Source organism: Cyprinodon tularosa, unplaced genomic scaffold (assembly GCF_016077235.1).
Source record: "Cyprinodon tularosa strain WSP-4 unplaced genomic scaffold, ASM1607723v1 ctg430, whole genome shotgun sequence".
Lineage (NCBI taxonomy): Eukaryota > Metazoa > Chordata > Actinopteri > Cyprinodontiformes > Cyprinodontidae > Cyprinodon > Cyprinodon tularosa.
This window is the reverse complement of record NW_024039153.1, coordinates 1,513,476-1,535,280: the sequence shown is the minus strand read 5'-3', so window position 1 is coordinate 1,535,280 and position 21,805 is coordinate 1,513,476. Positions and strand designations below refer to the sequence as shown.

The 21,805-nt window shown below is 40.5% G+C and overlaps 2 protein-coding genes and 1 long non-coding RNA gene across 4 annotated transcripts in view; 2 read left to right on the top strand and 1 right to left on the bottom strand.

Annotated features, from left to right (window-relative positions):
• The first annotated feature begins 557 nt into the window (after nt 1-557).
• kif3cb (kinesin family member 3Cb) lies at nt 558-13,459 on the top strand. Its single transcript, XM_038299546.1, has 8 exons — nt 558-2,283; nt 2,365-2,466; nt 2,581-2,703; nt 2,874-2,992; nt 8,929-9,045; nt 9,525-9,639; nt 12,486-12,658; nt 12,853-13,459. Exons 1-8 carry the CDS (start codon nt 877-879, stop codon nt 13,001-13,003), a joined length of 2,307 nt encoding a protein of 768 aa, XP_038155474.1. The 5' UTR covers nt 558-876; the 3' UTR covers nt 13,004-13,459.
• LOC119792773 lies at nt 11,708-17,354 on the bottom strand. The gene is made up of 3 exons (XR_005282028.1): nt 16,859-17,354; nt 12,869-13,011; nt 11,708-12,655 (listed from the first exon to the last, which is right to left on the bottom strand). It is a non-coding gene; the product is annotated as an uncharacterized LOC119792773 (long non-coding RNA).
• asxl2 (ASXL transcriptional regulator 2) overlaps nt 16,887-21,805 on the top strand; it is a 32,442-nt gene continuing 27,523 nt past the window's right edge. For both annotated transcript variants that reach the window (XM_038299543.1, XM_038299544.1), the window contains exon 1: nt 16,887-17,058. In XM_038299543.1, the coding sequence (XP_038155471.1) occupies nt 17,002-17,058 (57 nt within the window). In that variant the 5' untranslated portion in view covers nt 16,887-17,001. The remainder of the gene's footprint in view (nt 17,059-21,805) is intronic.

Genomic DNA, 21,805 nt, shown 5'->3' with positions numbered 1-21,805 from the left:
CCTGGTTCTGCTGGAGGTTTCTTCCTGTTAAAAGGGAGTTTTTCCTCTCCACTGTCACTACAAGCATGCTTGATGTGAGAGATTGCCTTAGAGTCAATGAGTCGATGCAATCAACTGGTTTTCCTTAGATAGAAAACTTTGAATCAATCTAACTGGATGATCTGGTTGAATTGTAAAGTACCTTAAGATGACATGTGTTGAGAATTGAATTATTCATATATATAGCTATACATTTCAAATCCCAACGCATTTCATCTGTAAGACGTAGAAGCAAAAAATAGATAAAATATGTAAAGAGATAGGCCTATATACTGTAATTTGTAACGAATGTAAAAAAATAAAATTTCTCAAATAAATGTTTTGTTAAATTTTAATGATTTTAATTTATCTAAATATAACTACATAACTTAAAGCACTTCTTCACACAGTTTATAGAGGGACAAAATAAAGAGTTTGGTTATTAATAAGGATCTTGTTGTTGTTATTCTCCTAAAGGTGTAGTCGCCATGTGATCGTGAGGAAATTGAGCTGTGATCCAATTCGCTGCTCAGGTCACATGTCTGATCTCCATTGTCCGCAGAGCAGGGTGTGTACCGGGGGGCCGCTGTGTGGGCTGGGTCGGTGTTTTTCTCTCAGCAGCATCAGCAGCATCATCCTGCTGTATCTTCTTCCATCGCCTCCTTCCCGGAAAGATGCTGTGGACTGAAAGGAAGCAGCGGAGGCGCTGAGAAGCGGCGCGCATTGACTGAAACGGGGCGCGCCTCTCTGGTCCTGCTGCTGTCATCGCTGGCGCACCTGCATGGAAGTGACTCAGCTCGGAACGGCCTCCTAACCGGCTGAGGATATCAGTGACCGACGGCTGAATGACAGAAAAGCATGTCTGCAGGGAAACAGTGCGAGGCGGTCAGGGTGGTGGTCCGCTGCAGGCCGTTTAACAGGAGGGAGGAGACAGCAGGATGTGAGAACATCCTGGAGGTGGATGACAAACTGGGGCAGATCACCATCAGGAACCCAAAGGCGCCACCTGATGAGCCCATGAAAGTCTTCACCTTTGACTCGGTGTATGGCTGGAACTCAAAGCAAAGGGACATTTATGACGATGCTGTGAGACCTTTGGTGGAGTCTGTGCTCCATGGCTTTAATGGCACCATATTTGCTTATGGACAAACTGGGACAGGGAAAACACACACCATGCAGGGGCAGTCAAAGGACCCGGAGAAGAGGGGCGTCATCCCCAATTCATTCGAGCACATTTTCACCCTGATATCCAGAAGCCAGAACCAGAAGTATCTAGTGAGGTCTTCTTATCTTGAGATCTACCAGGAGGAGATCAGAGATCTTCTGTGCAAAGATAACAACAAGAAGCTAGAGCTCAAAGAGAGTCCCGACTGCGGGATTTACGTGAAAGACTTGTCCTCAGTGGTGACAAAGAATGCCACTGAGATCGAGCATGTGATGAACATTGGAAACCAGTCCAGATCTGTGGGATTCACCAACATGAACGAGCGCAGCTCCAGGTCCCACGCCATTTTCCTGGTGACCGTAGAGTGCAGCGAAAGAGGTCCAGATGGTGAGGACCACATACGCGTTGGGAAGCTGAACATGGTGGATCTGGCTGGAAGCGAGCGGCAGAGCAAGACGGGTGCAAAGGGGAAGCGCCTGAAGGAGGCGGCTAAGATCAACCTGTCCCTCTCTGCGTTGGGGAACGTCATTTCAGCACTGGTGGACGGGAAGAGCACCCACGTCCCGTACAGAGACTCCAAGCTGACCCGCCTGCTGCAGGACTCTCTGGGCGGCAACGCTAAGACTGTCATGATTGCAACAGTGGGGCCAGCTCACAAGAACTTCGACGAAACCCTGGCAACCCTGAGGTACGCCAGCAGAGCCAAGAAGATAAAGAACAAACCTCGGATTAATGAGGACCCCAAAGATGCACTTCTTAGGGAATTCCAGCAGGAGATTGCACGCCTGAAAGCTCAGCTAGAGGAGCGAGGGATACTGGCGAAAGAGAGGAGGAAGAGGAGGAGAGACAGTAAGAGACTGAGCAAAACCATGGCTGGTATGGAGGAGGAGATCCTGTGCGAGAAGGATGGAGATGTATGGAAGACGGCGGAGGAGGCAGAAGGTGGGAGGTGTTGCCTGATTGAGGGAGGTGACAGTGCAAATTTCCTGACCTGCCAGGGAAGCAGCGAAAAACTGAAGAACCTAAATCTTAATAGAAGGAGTCTGATGGACATGCAGTGGGATCAAGATGCCGTGGAGAAGATCATAGAGAAATACAAGGTGGTTTATTAAGCATGATAAATGAGACGCCAGTTAAACAAAAGAACCGGCGTGAATAATTTATTGTGTCTTTGTTCACAGACTATGGAGAGCAAACTGTTGGTTGGTGGAAAGACTATAATTGATCACACTAATGAGCAGCAGAAAATGCTGGAGCAGAAAAGACAGGAAATCGCTGAACAGGTGAAAATTGCAAAAATGAAAAAAGTTACATTGAGCCTTTTGTTGAAGCCCTTTTTTTGTTGTTTTGAATTAAAATTAAAGGTTTCAATCTAATTTGAATTTCTTGGCTCGCAGATAAGAAGAGAGAGAGAAATCCAGCAGCAGATGATGTTACAAGATGAGGAGACCTTAGAAATCAAAGAGACGTTCTCCTCCCTGCAGCAGGAGGTGGAACATAAGACAAAGAAGCTAAGGAGGGTGGGGTGACTCATTTCACTAGCACCCTGGTGGCATAATCTCTAAAGAAGTTCCTGTTTATTTTTATAGAAATAGGCATTAAAACATCTGTTGTGGCGGAACTCAGTTCAGATGTGCATCTTGTTTGTTTTGCCTGCTGATAAGTATAATTTGCTGGTTATTGTTTGCAGTTGTATGCTAAGCTCCAGCTGCTGAGGGGAGAGATGAAAGATGTCTTTGATGAACATGTCACAACCAGACAGGAACTTGAAGAAACGCAAGAAGAGCTAACCAGAGAGCTCAAGTACAAGTAAGTAATGAGAATCTTGAAAAGGTATTGCAACCTCTTAAACCTTTTTTTTTCTTAATATTAATCGTGATTAATTGATTATTGAAATAATGGTCAACTATTTTAGTAATTGATTAATCGATAACTAGAGTATAGAGACTTCTAACACATGCCTTTAACTGCCAAAGCAATTTACGTAGAGCAGTAATTATATACATTTTTTTTAAAGGCACACTATGCAACATTTTTCAGTTAATTAATGTGTTCCATAACGTTTTGGATGATTAAATGAGTCATTTCAGGTTGAACAAAGGTATTCTCGGCCGCCCTGGTGGTCTGTGGGGGAAATACCGCACTTGCAATTGCAGGAGCACCGATCCGCACCCACAGTCTCAGAAGTCTCGCGAGAGTCGGTCTTGCTTTACGGCGAGAACTGCTACACGCCCCCAGTTAAAAGCATGCTCTTTGCTAGCACAGTGGCGATCTTTGTGCAGCGCTGCTTTCACACCGGACGCAGCAAAAGCAGCAAAATCGCGTCTGCTGCTTCATTTTTGCTGCTTGTACCAGTTCTGTTGGCGGCTGAAGCAGCTTTGCTGCTCTGGCTGCGCGGTGCAAAAGTGTGTCTGACGTGCTTTGGGCGGAGCTTCACTATCCTTTCTCTGCCTTGCAGCTATATTTGCTGTGATCAGTGGGAATAAAGTAGTTTTAATATGTTTTTAAGTGAGAAAATACACCTGAAAACGTAATCAGTGCCGTCAGTTCCTCCAGATTACAATCCTGCCTTCCAATATTTTTTCTGTCGGAGCCGCTCAGACCCCCACATAGCAGCGGTGCGCCGAAAGTAGGAATCCCTTCATCAGCAGCCTCTGGCCGGGTCGCCTCCTCGCGGTTCACCGCGGCGGCTGGTAGGTGTTTTTCATCTAAATAATCCAAACTGCAGGCAGCAGGATAATAAAAGCGAACATATTCTGTCGGCAGATTTCTGCATTTTAAGTTGATTTAGGCGTCAATAAACTGTTTAAGAGGAGTGATCATAGCGCTCTGATCATCAGCGCTGTGTCTCTCTCCCTGCCAGCTCCCAGATCAACTTCTCTGATTGGTTGAGGCGGCGCGTCGAGCAGCAAAAATAAAATTTTTCCATCTCGAGCAGCAGCGCGTTTGCGGCGCGTCACACCCGTCAGATGCTTAAACGCGCCCGACGCGCTTCTTTAGCTGCTCAGACGCGCTGCGCCTGCTGCTCAAAATGCGCCGCGGGACCTTTTGCTGCGCCTTGACGCGCGTCAACCATTGACTTTGCATGTAAACTCGCTGCTTCTGTCGCGCCAGCTGCGTTCGCCTGTCTGCTAAGCTCAAAACAACCGCGTCTGGCTTGACGGAGAAACCAGGAGAACAGCTGAGCATATTTACGACAGTGCACTTTTACTTTCGCCCTCTGGGGGGAGCCTCGCTGGAAAATCAACACCGGTTGCATAGTATACCTTTAAAATCTATAAATATTTAGCATTTAAAATAAAAAAAAAACTTTTTTTCTGTCAAGATGTTCGATCCAGAACTCCTCGAGTTGAAAAGTTTTAGTTACACCTGGTTTGATTTTGTAAAAAGTCTTCTTTAAGGAACCGTTGGCTATCTGATTATTAATCGATTAATAAAAAAAAATAATTGACAGATTAAAACAATCGTTAGTTTATATATACAGGTGCTGGTCATAAAATTAGAATATCATGAAAAAGTAGATTGATTTCAGTAATTCCATTTAAAAAGTGAAACTTGTATATTATATTCATACATTACATACAAACTCATATATTTCAGATGTTTATTTTGTTTAATTTTGATGATTACAAATGACAACAAATGAAAATCTCAAATTCATCATATCAGAAAATTAGAATATTACTGAAGACCAATAAAAACAAAGGATTTATAGAAATGTTGGCCAACTGAAAAGTATGAACATGAAAAGTATGAGCATGTACAGCACTCAGTATTTAGTTGGGCCTCCTTTGGCCTGTATTACTGCAGCAATGCGGCGTGGCATGGAGTCGATCAGTCTGTGGCACTGCTCAGGTGTTATGATAGCCCAGGTTGCTCTAATAGTGGCTTTTAGCTCTTCTGAATTGTTGGGTCTGGTGTATTGCATCTTCTTCTTCACAATACCCCATAGATTTTCTATGGGGTTAAGGTCAGGAGAGTTTGCTGGCCAATTAAGAACAGGGATACCATGGTCCTTCAACCAGGTACTGGTAGCTTTGGCACTGTGTGCAGGTGCCAAGTCCTGTTGGAAAATGAAATCTGCATCTCCAAAAAGTTGGTCAGCTGCAGGAAGCATGAAGTGCTCTAAAACTTCCTGGTATGTGGCTGCGTTGACCCTGGACCTCAGAAAACACAATGGACCAACACCAGCAGATGACATGGCACCCCAAACCATCACTGACTGTGGAAACTTTACACTGGACTTCAAGCAACGTGGATGAAGTGCCTCTCTTCTTTTCCTCCAGACTCTGGGACCTTGATTTCCAAAGGAAATGCAAAATTTACTTTCATCAGAGAACATGACTTTGGACCACTCACCAGCAGTCCAGTCCTGTTTCTCTTTAGCCCAGGCAAGACGCTTCTGACGCTGTCTGTGGTTCAAGAGTGGCTTGACACAAGGAATGCGACAGCAGAAACCCATGTCTTTCATACGTCTGTGTGTGGTGGTTCTTGAAGCACTCACTCCAGCTGCAGTCCACTCTTTGTGAATCTCCCCCACATTTTTGAAGGGGTTTTGTTTCACAATCCTCTCCAGGGTGCGGTTATCTCTCTTGCTTGTACACTTTTTTCGACCACATCTTTTCCTTCCCTTCGCCTCTCTATTAATGTGCTTGGACACTGAGCTCTGTGAACAGCCAGCCTCTTTAGCGATGACCTTTTGTGTCTTGCCCTCCTTGTGCAAGGTGTCGATGGTCGTCTTTTGGACAACTGTCAAGTCAGCAGTCTTCCCCATGATTGTGTAGCCTATAGAACTAGACTGAAAGACCATTTAAAGGCTTTTGCAGGTGGTTTGAGTTAATTAGCTGATTAGAGTGTGGCACCAGGGGCCATCAATTTTGAACCTTTTCACAATATTCTAATTTTCTGATATGATGAATTTGAGATTTTCATTTGTTGTCATTTGTAATCATCAAAATTAAACAAAATAAACATCTGAAATATATGAGTTTGTATGTAATGTATGAATATAATATACAAGTTTCACTTTTTAAATGGAATTACTGAAATCAATCTACTTTTTCATGATATTCTAATTTTATGACCAGCACCTGTATATATATATATATATACACTATATTGCCAAAAGTATTTGCTCACCCATCCAAATTATTGGAATCAGGTGTTCCAATCACTTCCATGGCCACAGGTGTATAAATTCAAGCACCTAGGCATGCAGACTGTTTTTACAAACATTTGTGAAAGAATGGGTCGCTCTCAGGAGCTCAGTGAATTCCAGCGTGGAACTGTGATAGGATGCCACCTGTGCAACAAATCCAGTCGTGAAATTTCCTCGCTCCTAAATATTCCACAGTCAACTGTCAGCTGTATTATAAGAAAATGGAAGTGTTTGGGAACGACAGCAACTCAGCCACGAAGTGGTAGGCCACGTAAACTGACGGAGCGGGGTCAGCGGATGCTGACGCGCATAGTGCGAAGAGGTCGCCAACTTTCTGCAGAGTCAATCACTACAGACCTCCAAACTTCATGTGGCCTTCAGATTAGCTCAAGAACAGTGCGCAGAGAGCTTCATGGAATGGGTTTCCATGGTCGAGCAGCTGCATCCAAGCCATACATCACCAAGTGCAATGCAAAGCGTCGGATGCGGTGGTGTAAAGCACGCCGCCACTGGACTCTAGAGCAGTGGAGACGCGTTCTCTGGAGTGACGAATCGCGCTTCTCCATCTGGCAATCTGATGGACGGGTCTGGGTTTGGCGGTTGCCAGGAGAACGGTACTTGTCTGACTGCATTGTGCCAAGTGTAAAGTTTGGTGGAGGGGGGATTATGGTGTGGGGTTGTTTTTCAGGAGCTGGGCTTGGCCCCTTAGTTCCAGTGAAAGGAACTCTGAATGCTTCAGCATACCAAGACATTTTGGACAATTCCATGCTCCCAACTTTGTGGGAACAGTTTGGAGCTGGCCCCTTCCTCTTCCAACATGACTGTGCACCAGTGCACAAAGCAAGGTCCATAAAGACATGGATGACAGAGTCTGGTGTGGATGAACTTGACTGGCCTGCACAGAGTCCTGACCTCAACCCGATAGAACACCTTTGGGATGAATTAGAGCGGAGACTGAGAGCCAGGCCTTCTCGTCCAACATCAGTGTGCGACCTCACAAATGCGCTTCTGGAAGAATGGTCAAAAATTCCCATAAACACACTCCTAAACCTTGTGGACAGCCTTCCCAGAAGAGTTGAAGCTGTTCTAGCTGCAAAGGGTGGACCGACGTCATATTGAACCCTATGGATTAGGAACGGGATGTCACTTAAGCTCATATGTGAGTCAAGGCAGGTGAGCAAATACTTTTGGCAATATAGTGTATATATATATATATATATATATATATATATATATATATATATATATATATATATATATATATATATATATATACACACATTAGGGCTGCATATATATATAACACAAAATCCAGTCTTGCAGAAAATCCGAATTAGTTTGGATTTTCAAATTATAGTTCGGTTATCAGTAAAAATGCATCGGAATTTGTTTGATATAATTACGTCAGAAACCAAGGTAGTCACTTCCTAGTCAGCTAAGTAACTCCAACTCTGAGTCTCTGAAGGGTTTCTCTCAGTCTGGGTCAGCATGTTATAGAATCATGGACTGGATCGATGTCCCCAAATGAATTCTACTCATGAGCTACAAGACATCCTGGAAGAAATGTAATGTAGCATAAAGTGAATCAATTTGCATTTGATAAAAACAATATAATACTTTTACTTTTGACACATTTATTTTGCTTTTTGAGTTTGAAGTTGCATAATACAATAAAAATCCCCTTTTCTGTTTAACCCATCTTCATTTTCAACTTATGTGAATTTACAATAAATAAATACACTTTGAGTTATGCGCTGCAGGTAAGTTAGCTATATAATATAATTAAATGAGATCTTACCTTAGAAAATCCATTAAAGCTACAGTGTGTAACTTTTAGCGACATCTAGCGGTCAGACTGCAGACTGCAGCAACATGAACATCTCCCCCCACCGCTTCTCCCCCCCAACAGTACGGTGAGCATTACGGGACAAAATGTCTTCCACGACGTCCGCATCACCTACCTTCTGTGATGAGGTTTGTTTACATAGATAATTTTACAGATAGTATTTCTTTAGTCTGTGTAGGGTATAGATTTTTATGTAGACTTAAGATAATAAATATACCCGTTATTTTTTCTACATCGTTGTGACATTTTGGCGATCTCGCAATCGCTAGTTTGTTGGCTCTGCGCTGCCGTAGCGCAAAGATGTCTGCCTCCATGGCTGCGAGACCCGCTCCTATGTAATTATAAATAACCAATTCTAAGGCAACGCAAATATTAAGGTTAAGAGGCTGAGCTCGTAGATGATGATAAATAACATAGTTATGTATAATATATTACATTTCTGACTGTATATCCCTGTAATTATTACACACTGTAGCTTTAAGATGCTCTAATTAATGTCTATTGCAATAACTCAATTTGTTTGCATTAAGTTTAGACTCTTTGTGTTTCAACTACCCATCTTTATTTTAAAGACTGCATTTACATAATAAAATTTATATAACCATCTATTATACATACTTTCATGAAATGTTGAGCCCTGGTGTTAAATTTTTTTTTTTTTGGTTGTTTGTTTATTTGTATTTTTTTAGATGCTTTAAACAATTTAGACGTTTAAGTGAACTTTTATATTGCATTTTGCAGATATCTCCTGATTGAGAATTTTATTCCTCCTGAGGAAAAGAACAAAATTATGAACCGGCTGCAGTTTGACAGTGAGGAGGATCAGTGGTGGTTGCAACCAGTTATTCCTTCAGACAGGTCAGTAAATCAATTTCACATCATCCTCATCATGAACTATTTGCACGTGAGCACTGAATAATGTAGGATGTAGATGTGTATTACCTAGTATGATCGAAGTCTGAATAAGCAGAGTACCATCTATTGCCAGAATAACGCTATGGCGACAGGGTCAGTGGATCTGCGAATCAATGGGCCTCCAAATGGTTAAATGAGGGCAAAGGTTAGTTAGAAAAATGCAGCTCGTTAGGAGCTCCCTAACGAGCCAATTTATCCTCCTAAAAAAGCAGTGTAATATATCTCCTGAAAACATAAGACTGTTTCAGTTTTACATTTTCAGTACAAATTTTATCTTTAAATTCACAAGGTATTTGCAAAAACACCAACTGATTTCTATTTTTTCACAATCAGAGTTCCATGATGTCAATATTAGGTTCTCTTTTGTTTCCAGAGAATATTTATTTAAATCTAGGCCATCCTGTCTAATGTATTTTTTCCAGCACATCCACTCTGGTCAAGAGAAGGCCTCTTTCCGCTGTGGGATACAAGAGGCCAATCAGCCAATATGCACAGATGGCCGTTGCCACCGCTACCAGGACCCCGTTTAGATACCAGGTCAGTGCTCAGACAGCACAACACAAGGCCAGAAGGAGCAATCCAGTGGGTCTATTTCTAATATCATGTAGCCCTGTTTAGGACATATGAAGGTGATTGTAGCCGTGAAAATGTAGGTTTGTTTTCCGCCTACATTGTTGTGATGCATCGTAATGGATTCCAGTCCAACAAACTGCTTTCAGAACTTTTGTTTATTCAAATAAAATTTAGCCTCAACACGGGAATCCTCACTGCAAAACATTATGGTGGCTAGCATCATGCTGTGGGGATTGTTTTCCCCAGCAAGAAGAAGGAAATTTGACTAATTGGATGGGAGGACTGTCAATATTTTACTAAAGTTCAGACCCAAATGCAGAAGACCAAACAGGGAGACCAGGAGAAAAGGTTTAACAGGTTTAATCGAAGAGATAATGCTGAGAGAAGTGTTGCTCTAAACACTGCTCAACTGGAACTGAAAAGTGAGGGGAAGACACAGCGATTAGTTCAGGCTCAGTGGGAAAATTGGTTTGTGAACTTGGAGAAGAGGATTTAGTTGCTGACTCACGTTTCCAGAGAAGTTGTTGAATGTTTGACTCCAATCTGTATGCTGTAGTTCCAGTGTTTGTCTGATTCTGGAGGGCGGAACAGGATTTTCCCAGAATTCAGTTGTTTGTAGGTGAACGGAGAAGCTGACTGCCACTCAGATTTCCTGCGGTACTTGAACGGATCGTAGTGGATATGAATTCCTTTCTCAGTGTGAAGCACAAACAATCTCTTGGGGAAAGTGGATCCAAACCTCCTGTTTGTAACCCCAGCTCAGCTTGAGGCTCTGTTGATCCTTCCAGGGAGAGAAGGTCCGAAAAATCCAGTTTGCAGGATGACTTCCTGCCGAGAGGCAAAGACAAAAACAATGTTAAAACTCAGGTTGACAAGAACTCAGTTTGACTCAGCAAAACTCAGCTTGGCTAGAGTACGCCAAACTGGCAAACACTCTGGCATCAAGGTAGGGGCAGTCAGCAGTTTAAGAACACTCTGTTAACGAGGAAACCATCAGCGGGTGTGTGAGGAGGCGGACCAGAACCAGGCGCCTCCTGGTGGAGGAAGGGAGACAAACACAGAACACAAACACACAGACAGGAGTCCTGACAAGGATGGGCATAGATAAATGAGATTGGGACCGTAAGTTGACCTTCCAAAAAGAAAACAACTTTAAAGACTAGAACTAGAGCTTCAGTTGAATGACTTATATCGAGGTATAGCCATGTGGTTGAATAGGCTCTCTCAAAGTCTGGGACTTAGTTAAACTCAGTTATGGTAGCAACAGATAAAAAACAATATTAATTTACCATTCATGCAGACTGACTGATATATAGTATGAGGTTGAGGAGAAACTGACTGTTGCAAGAGATTGATCAAATGTATTTAACTTCCTCAGACGGACAGATAGAGCTCTGACTGAGGCAAGCTCAGTACATACATTTATACTAGGGATGCACGATATAATCGCCCCCCTACCGGTATCGGCCTTAAAACTGAATATCGGACATCGGCCACCCCACCGATATTTAACCCGATATTTGATCAGCTTCTGAGTTTCTAAAATCTAAAAAAAAAATAAAAAATACTACTACTTCTTCCTCAAAAACTTCTTTTTTACAGACTTAAAAACTTCTAAAGACGAGGGAAAAAATATTGATACATTAAAATATCACAATATCTTCATATGCTGATATATTGCCATTTAAAAACACCATATCAATCTCTTTTACTAATGAAATATATTTCTATATGTCATCGTTATGCTACGAAATCCCCCGAAAATTCACGAAATGTTGCCATATTTTTATATGTTGATATATTGACGCGGTATCGATCTATTTTACTAACAAAATCTCACAAGAATTTGCAAAATATCACGAGAGTTTGTAACAGAACAATGAAATTTCACGAGATTTTGAAAGTAAAATAGATCGATACCGCATTTTTAAAAATCAATTTGATATCAGCATATGAAAATATATTTGAGTATATTATTTTTCAAAGTGTCAGAAATGGATAACAAAACTGCTATTTTCAATGACTACTTATTTTTGTCCAGCTTTAACATCGGTATCGATATCGGTTATCGGCTACATGAGTTTTAAAATATCGGCATATCGGATATCGGCCAAAATCCCAATATCGTGCATCCCTAATTTATACCTTACAAAATCCCAACACTCTCTCTCTCCCATGGAACCATCCCACCCCTGCACAAAGAACTTTCTCACACTTAAACATCTGGAGGAAGACAACTTCAGTTCATCTTGAACTTTTCCTGTTAGGTTCATATAAATTTCACTGGCCAGCTGGATCTTCTCAAAACAGCAGTCCTCCTATTCATGCCATGAAGGAGGCTGTGTGAACTCATTCTTATCTCTCATGACCTTCGTTTGGAGCCTGTGAGGCTAAGAACAGACATACCTCAACATTTTTTACTCCACAATAGCTATATCTCAAGCATAAAACTTGTCTTGGGATGTTTAATGTTGATAAAGATATAAAGAAAACTTAAAGCATCATTAAACTCAAAGGTGGCCTTGCAACGTATTGACTCAGGAGGTCAGAATACAAATGCATGCCACACTTTTCAATTCATCCATAGTTTCCTTTGCACTTCTTAGTTGTCTGTGCGTATCATAAATCCCTAAATACTAAGGTCTGCAGTTGTAATGTGATAAGATGTTAAAAGGTCTAAGGGAAATGTTTGCAAGACAATTTAAATAATTCAGGTAATTGACCATTATCCTGTACCTCAACATGATTGAAGACCATTTGAATTGTTTAGGACTCTGCTTTTATAACAAGTTTATTATCTCTTCTTACAGGCAGAAAATATCATGCTGTTGGAGTTGGATATGTCCCCGCCAACCATGTTCACTCTGAACTTAAACGGTGAATGCTTAGAGAGAGCCTTCACCCCCAGGCTGATGCCGGATCTATCACTAAACGTGCACGCAAGAGGTGCTTCATCCTTGCGGGTCAGGAAATCCCAGTCCTGGTAAGAGAATAACAGATAAATATTTCATTTTAAATACTTATATGGCCCTTTTTAAAATAATAACACACAGGATAGCTAAAAGTGTTTTACTTTTCAATTTTTATAACTCCTTTACATGTCTTTAAAACTATTAAACTATATTGTATTGATGTCGGAGTTGCAGCTAAAAATGGTTTTGTTGTCAATGGATGCAGGTATCAAGCACCGCACCCAGCATCTGTCACATCCTCCTCATCCTCCACTATTTTGACATCAGAACTTCAGAGCTGCTCCCCCTCTCAGAGACAAAGACCATCCTCTGCCACATATCTTTCTTTGGAAGGACCACATCAGACGAGCCCCTGATGGGTTTTCTGTTGCAAAGAGATGTGGGGGAAAAAACGCATCTATTAATTCATTTTAAAATACATAAGATTTCATGAGAAAACATCTTTTGATCTGGATGATAACTAAAAGTGGTATTAATTAATTTGAAACATTCTGCATTCTCTCTCTCTTTTAGATTTGTTTTAGTTGATTAAGTTTTATTTATGTAGCACCTCTTACAGTTATGGTAAAAATGTAAGTGCTTTTATGCTAAACTTATCTCAGCTCGACAAGATCTCTTTGCTTTGCATTTTTGGTCTAAACTAACTTTTTTGTTTAAACAGACTTTTTCTAAGTCTGAAATAATGCAGTTAATTGCAGGATATCTTAGAATTATCTTATAAATTATCTTTCAAATTAGACCTGACAGGGTTATGTCTTTCAACACATTGATTGTTTAGAAAGATTTTCCATAATCTCCAAATAATACTCGATATCAAAAAAAGTGTTTTTATGACTCTAATTAAAAACTGTTTTGCAGCAGGAGGTCACCAAGAGGCAGTCAGATGTCAGAATAGGCTGATATAAACAGTGTTCAGAAGCCCAATCAATTGAAACAGAATGAAATATAAAGTTTTGATTGAATCACAAAGAATCAAATTATGTTGATGAAATTATAGTTGAGATATTTGCATTTTTATAAACATATTCTCCATTGTAAAACTAAATATAAACTGAATAACTACAATGCAAAATTAAACGGATTTCCCATAGTTTCAATGGATTGAAATAATATTTATTTGCTGGTAAAAAGATACAGTACAAAGGTGAGTCGGGCTACATATTGGAGAAAGATGCATAACTATGGCTTTCTGCTTTTTGATAAGTAAACATTGGCCAAAAAGCATATTTAATGCACAAAGAACCAAGGAGATCTTTGAGTGCTTCATTATGAAATATGAAGACAGATAATAAACAAATGCTGCTAATTTAAGCCAACTAAAAAACTTCTTAACTGACAGCTGAAGTCCTCTATTGGTCAGAAATGTTAGTCATTCTTAGTAGTTAGGTTTTTGAATCACAGTATTGTTTCTTTGGATCTAAGAAAGGTACAATGACATAACCCTGCTAAATAATAATAATTCATACATCTACAAAACATCTAAAATGGCCCCAAAACAGTGTGAATGTGTCTAGTGGATGTATAAGCACTTTTAAGCATGGCGGTGGAGAGGTGGTGATCTTGGCTTGCTTGTTGACATTAACTGAACATAGTTGCGTGTCTGTAAAATCCACTAAACAGATCAATTTCTATTCTTGCTTTACTTCCTCTCCCAAAACATGTACCTTTCAGTCTTAAAGGAAACCTAAACAGCTCTTTGTTGCAAAGGATTTAACCAATACATGACTCTTCTGCATTCTTTTTTTTTAAAGCCTTTTTTTTATAGATGGTTGCAGACAAACGGAACAAATGTCTTTGCCAAAAACTTTTAGGCTTGTTGAATGATAGATCATCCTGGTATAGCCTATTTGCCAAATAATGTTTTGCTACAGTTTCCGGTTAATGTGATTGTGAACCAAAAGTGTGAAGAAAGCTTGCACTGCTGTCTTGATTAGCTGCCTTACTTTTTCATGATTGTGAAAAGTCAACTTGCCTACTTATCAAATAAACACTAAATAGTCTTAAAACTGTCTGTTTTTTTTCTTTTCTTTCAAAGATTATTATTGCAATCCTGAAATGACTTTTAAAGTGATCCGGATGATTTATATCAGTTTCTCATCCAGTGCTGCACGGTGTAGCAGTGGGTAACGCTGTTGCAAGAAGCTTCCGGGTTCGATTCCTTGCATGGGTTATTTCTGCATGGAGTTTGCATGTTCTCCCTGTGCATGCGTGGGGTCTCTCCAGGTACTCCGGCTTCCTCCCACAGTCCAAAAACAATTCTATTAGGTTAATTGGCCTCTCTACATTGTCCTTAGGAGTGAGTGTGTGTGTCTCTGTGTTGCCCTGCGACAAACTGGCGACCTGCCAAGGGAGTACCCCGTCTCTCACGGCCGGAGATAGGCACCGGCCTCACCATGACCCTGACGAGGACTTATGCGGGAGAAGATTGATAGATGGAAGGTTTCTTTGATTGATTTATTGGTTGGTTGATTGACTTTATTGATCTCACGGTGGAGAAATGTAGTCGTTACATCGGCTCAAATAGTCAAAGGAGAAGAAGAAGGTGCCAAAGGAAGAAAAATGTGCATGGGATATATATATATATATATCGATAGATACATTTATATACAGTGTGTCCAGGGAGTTTACATGGGTTCATGGATATTTACATTCATATATATAGTTATTGCACTGGGTGTCAAATAGTAATTGCACATTTTTACAAGGGTGTAAAAGTATTTCACTAAAAGAGCCGCTCAGAAGATGTTGTCCATGATGGATGTAAGCTTGGACAACACCCTCCTGTCAGCCACGTCCTCCACTGAGTCCAGGGAGAAGCCCAGGACAGAAACGGCCTTCCTCACCAGTTTGTTCAGTCTCTTCCTGTCCCACTCTGCGCTGCCCGGGGCCCAGCATATAACAGCGCCGATGCCATTTCAGAGTCATAGAAGGATTTAAGCAGGAGCCTGGTCACTCCTAATGACCTCAGCCCCCTCAGGAGGTGGAGGCGGCTCTGGCCCCTCTAATACAGGGCGGGGATGTTATAAGTCCGGTCCAGTTTAGTATTGATGCACACACCCAGATATTTGAAACATCCACAGATTTCATGGTCTGCATAGACTATTCCTTTGTTTTTTAAAGATGTTTAATCAAGGTTAAAGCTGTTCTCCCAAAGGACATACCTCCCAATCAGAGCTTTTTTTTTTTTTATGATAATGCCTTTTTTACACCCTGCTTTTAATGAAATCCCTCTTTAAAGGTTTTTGCTTGTGAACCATCAAGCTGCAGAATGTTTGAAACAGTATATAAGAATACTGTATGGGTAAGATTTAACATGAAATCACATGGAAATTCAAAGTTGATTTTGTATTAAATAATTAAAAAAACAAAAATATATAGAGAAGAATTGACAATTGACAGTTGAAGAAATGTCATACAACAGCAGTCTTGTCAGACGTAAATGTACAATTTCTTTTCGGCAACCCTCCATAATTTGTTGTATGTAGCATTATTTATATTGTCTGTACAGTAGGAAAATATATTGTATTAATGTGATATTGTTGATTTACTCTCATCTTATGAATAATTTCCAAAAAATCATTGTACATAATAACCAACCAGCTAGTTTTTTTTTTTGTATTAATTATTTTTCCTTCAACAACTGAAATTCAAACTTCAAGTTTTCAAATCCCAGCTCAGACAGTTTAGACATTAATAATGCATCTATTTCCAATTCTGGCAGGATTACATTTCTAACTAGTGATTCATTGAAAACTTTACAGTTTCCTAAAATTATTTAAAGAATATTTTTAATATTATTTAATGTCAGTACACACAATTTCTGTAAATTTTGTAAAATCCTGCAGTAAAATCCCTACTTCCATATGCAAATATGATTTACCTGCAGGAAATTTTTTTATTTTTTTTACTTGGTAGAAAAAACTACTCCAGAGAGCCTCTTTAAATGCGGGAATCTTGAGGATTTGGATTTGTGTTTTTTTATTGAAAAGATTTTACAAACAAACAATTATACAGAAGAACATTAAATTCTAAAATAAAATAAAATTAGAAACAATTAAAAGGAGTGTAAATACATTATTCTTTGAAAAATCTCTCAAAAATATCCTTGGAAGTATTGCTCTACTGTAAGGGATTTCTTGTTCTATTTTAATTCGTGCAAGAAACATGTGAAGTTGGGGGAATCTTGAGGATTTGGAATGACAGCCACTTACAGTACACGGGTGACGTTTCCATGTCACGTGACGCTTTACAGTAAGTCCAACATGGCAGATAGAGTAGGTCTTGCACGGTGACTAAAGCAACATTTCATTAGAAACGGTCGCTCCAAACTCCACAGGGCCACGGGACGTCCACGATGAGGGAGAGACAGAAGAAAAAGAAGGGGAGGACGTGGGCGGAAGCCGCTAAAACGGTGAGGGTGTGTGTGGGGGGGTTATCTTCCGTTTGTTGTGGTTGTTTTCCTTGAACGCTCCCACTTGTACAACTGTGTTGACGAGTTCATGACCCGCTGGTGGAAATGTTGCGTACACCGCAAGGCCTGTTTTGACGGTCCTGCCGCTGCTGTCACAAGCAGGGAGCTCACTTTCTCTCTCCTCCGAGAGGAAACGCAACTTTGTTGAGATGGCGTATGTGCACCAAAGCATGCCTCTGAACCCAACGTTCGTGTTTCATGCTTATAGCAGGACTGACAAATCCTAATCGGTCCAATTCGGATAGAATAAACACCAAGGGATCACGTCAAGGCTGCGTTAGCATCAGCGGCTAGCTCGTGCTAAGTCCGCTTACGAGTTGAATTACTTTCCAGTGGACTAGAATTTTAAGTATATTTTCTTAACCTTTTAGTTTTACTACTATCTTTCCACATGCGTTTGTTTTTAAATGTCAAGGTTATTTCACTCCATGTCAACAGGTGTATTGAATCGTGTTAGCTTTAATGCTAATTGAACTAGCTTAGCATGCTAAGAAGTACTTAATGAAAACTCCTAGAAGTAGGCGAATGTCAAAACAGAAACATTTTACTTAGTTGCAGGAATATTAGCGGCCCACAGACAAATGGCTTAATGCACTAGTTAGATTAATTACAACTTAAAGATAAGTGACAGTAAATATCTGATCGTTTTCAAATGGGTTACATTTCATGTCACAGCTGGCTGAAAGTAGGAAAGGAACTTCAATGTTCGATGGTGAAGCCATATTAGGAAAATAGGCGCAGTTTTTCTACACTGAGAAAAAAGTATCATCCCAATGAACATTTCACATTTACTCACAAGTATGTGTATTTCAGTATGAGTTGGATGATATTCTGAAAATTAATTGGGGATTTCTAAAAGTCATTTTTTTTATTTTAAATAGTTTAAATCAGGCATCCCCAAACTCGGTCCTCAAGGCCCCCTGTGCTGCAGGTTTTAGAGGTTTCTCTGCTTCAGCACAGCTGGTTATAATGATTGCAGTAGACCAAAAGCCTGTTAATCAGCTTTCAATTAAAATCACCTGTGCTGGAGCAAGGAAACCTCTAAAACCTGCAGGACAGGGGGCCTTGAGGACCGAGTTTGGGGATGCCTGGTTTAAATAATTTGTTTGCTTGTTTTTTCAAATAAAAATGGTTAGAACTATAGCTGTGCACAAAAGTCTGCCCTAATCACTATATAGGGCAGGGATCTGTAACCTGCGGCTCGAGAGCCACATGTGGCTCTTTGGACCCTCTACAGTGGCTCTTAATAGAGGCTAAAATGTACAGGAAGAGCTAAATAATGTACTATAATAAATACCAGTCTTTAAAGCTTTAGTGGGTTTTATAAGATGGAAAGGAATGACATTAAAAGAACCAGAAATCTTTTTAGAGACATTTTTCTTTTGTAAATTATGAGATTTAACATTATTTTAAAAGTTAAAAATACATAAATTGTTGGTTGTTATATTAATATGGCAACTAATTTCCTTTACGAGATGATAAAAAAAAAATGGGTTATTCTCTGTGGCTCTAAACAACTTTTAGTTGGGCAGACTCAGGGCAAAAAGGCTCTTTGGATATGAAAGGTTGCAGACCCCTGATATAGGGGGATTATATAGTGGCTATGCCATTTTAGATGAGTGTCCAAAAACATCTAGTGGATGAAAAAGATGTGGACTGGAAATTTCCCAGAATGCACCTTGGAAAGTAGAGATTGTTTCACTACCCTATCCGACCCGGAAGCACGGTCCGTACCATCAGCTCATTTGGGCATGCGCAACCAAATATACATCCAGGTTTCCATAATTCATGTAATTATGGTACTAAAATTACTTATTTCTATCCTTTACTCACCAAAGAATAATAATAATACACACCATTAAAAAATGAGACAGTTTTGATGCTTTTTTTCATATTCTCTGTTAAACTGCGTGTGTGACGTCATCATCGGACATGCTCTGAGTAGTCTGGCAAAATATGATTAAACCATGTTTATCTGTGTTTTAGTTGTTTAGATTTCAAACTATACGGTTAACACGAAAAGGGAAAAGACCTAAAAGACTAGATTTATGTTTACCGGTAAATCCAAAGCCAAAAAAGTTAGCTCCCGGAGGTAGCGTTGGATCTAATTTCCGGTGCAGATCGGGGACAGATAAGTGATAAAACAGAAAGGATTTTAATGCATTTATTTTCTCAGGAAATACATTATTAACCTTTAACACATTATAGTTTAGTAGGCTTACTATTTTTGGGGAGGGAAAAACGTAATTTAGGTCTTTTTTACAAAATAAAATCGAGCCAGACCCGGATGTATATCTGGATAAGCATGCGCAAATGAGTAGATGGTGAGGAGAGCATTCCTTGCAAAGCATTATGGGATTTGTTGTTTCAGAGGGCCACTGTCAGGTTTTGACAAATGACAAAGATGGCGCAGGCATCGTGGAGGGAGGCAGAGTCACTTGACCAATGGTCAGGGAAAAGTAGTGATCACTGTCAGAATGGTCAGTTAATGGCATACTGTGTAACTTTTGGCCACTAGGGGCGCTAGTCCTGAAATTGCCCGTATTTTGCTTCTAGTAAACATCTGTCATGGGCCCTTGCTTTCTGACTTGCATGCAGAACACATTTAGTAGACAGGTAAGGCAGATTTAAGATTGTTTATTTAAAACAAAACAAGGAGGCTTTCATTTTTCCACCCTTGAACATCCGTGAACATGTTTACAAACTACATTTATTCATTTATTTATGTATATATATATAAATATATATATATTAGGGCTGGAACGGTTCACAAAATCCACGGTTCGCTTCGATTGAAGGTTTCGTGGTCACTTCCTTCGGTTCGGTTCGGTACATGTTGATTGTTACTAGGGGTGTAAATAATAATCGTTTTGTATCGATGCATCGATCCAAAAGCCGACGATCCGATGCATCGACACGTCCGCAAGATAATCGATTCATGTTTTTTTTCTTCCTCCGGTCTATTTTTATCCATTTGCTCCTGGGCGTAATTCTCCCTCCCGTGCTGCGGTGCCGCTAAACTTATTTTGCCCTCCTACCGCGCTTCCTGGTTATACTCTTACAGCAGTTTGTTGCAGCAAGCTTCACACAGACATTTTTAAATTATGCTCAGTATTGAAGCGTGGTCTGGGCTACACGCTGTGGGTCTAGATACGGCCGAGGCGGAGAGGAAGTGGGGGCGAGTTTAGTCCGACGACGAAGGGACAATGGGGCAAAAAGAGCGGAGATTCAGCTGGAAAAAGGGTCCCAGCGTTCTCGCGCACCTCGCTCATCTAGCGGGTCAAACTTCACGAGTTGTTTTCCGCAATTTCGGTCATAAAAACAAAACAAGCCGGCCTCCTGTCTGGTGCACTGTTTGCAATCAGCTACAATCTGGGAGAGGTGCAGCGGAGCGTCTCTCAAGGGGGCGGTGACGCAACACTCTGGAGCCTTCTTCTTCTTTTTTTTAATGGCGGTTGGCAAACAACTTATAGGTGCATTACCGCCACCTTCCAGAATGGAGTATGGACCAGACAAACTATTATATTCTCCCTAAAATACCCGTTCTTTCTAGAAAATTAAAAATACTACCAAAAACTACATCCCCAGATGACCTTTGAAACAATTTCCTTATATGTAGTTTATTTTTATTCCTGTCTAACTCTCTACGCAACATCTCTCTTTCCTGAGTATATTTATTACATTCTAAAAAAATATGTTGGACAGTTTCTCTGGAGCCGAGGTATTGCATTGAACTCATTACACTGATATTGTGCAGTATTCTTGCAGTATTTTTTGATGCAACTTTTCTACTTCTGTTATTTGCTGTTGTTTCTAAAGAAAATGCATAATGATATTACAGCTTTCATTGATTTATTTCAAACTTGAAACTTTGTTTAGCCTGTAAGGTGTAAAAAAAATAATAATAATAATAAAAAAAAATTAATCGATTAATCGAATCGAATCGAATCGTGGTGTATTCTTGAGTATCGAAAATAATCGAATCGTTGGGTCAGAAAAATCGATACTGAATCGAATCGCCATGATGGATGTGATCTACACCCCTAATTGTTACACCGAAATCCCATAAAAATTTATGAAATTAATGAAAAAATCCCCCAAAAAATAATGGATTGTTATTATTTTAAATGATCCGCGGAAACCCTGGATCATTTCCGCATGTTTTGCTGCTTTGAATTTAATCATCTCGCGCATGCTCTCTACGATCTCCAAGGGACTCAGAGGGGAGCGGACGGGAGCCACAGTGGAGGCTGTAGGCTTTGCTTTGAGCAGCCGGTCTGGAGCGCAGCGGGGCGGAGCGCTGACGGAGTATGAGGGATTTCGGGGTTAGCATGACATGTTGGTCATGTTGCTGTTAGCATAAACAAAACGTGTTGCACAATGCTTGCACACTGTTGCACTTTTATCCACAACTTTCTTTCCGCCGTCATCGTAGGTCACTCTAAATGCAAAGTGGTCCCATACAGCAGACCTATAAAGTGCTGCTGGCGCATCTTCCAACTCCTGTTCTTTCCCAATCGCACAACTGATTTTTTTCCCTGCTACACCCGGCTACACTGCTGCGCTTCTTCTTCTTGTTTACTACTGGTGGTTGGCTTTGGTCGAAGTACCGCCACCTTCTGCTCTGGAGTGTACACGCTTCCCCTATGAGGAAAAAGGAGCAGCGCATGAACCGAACGAAACACAC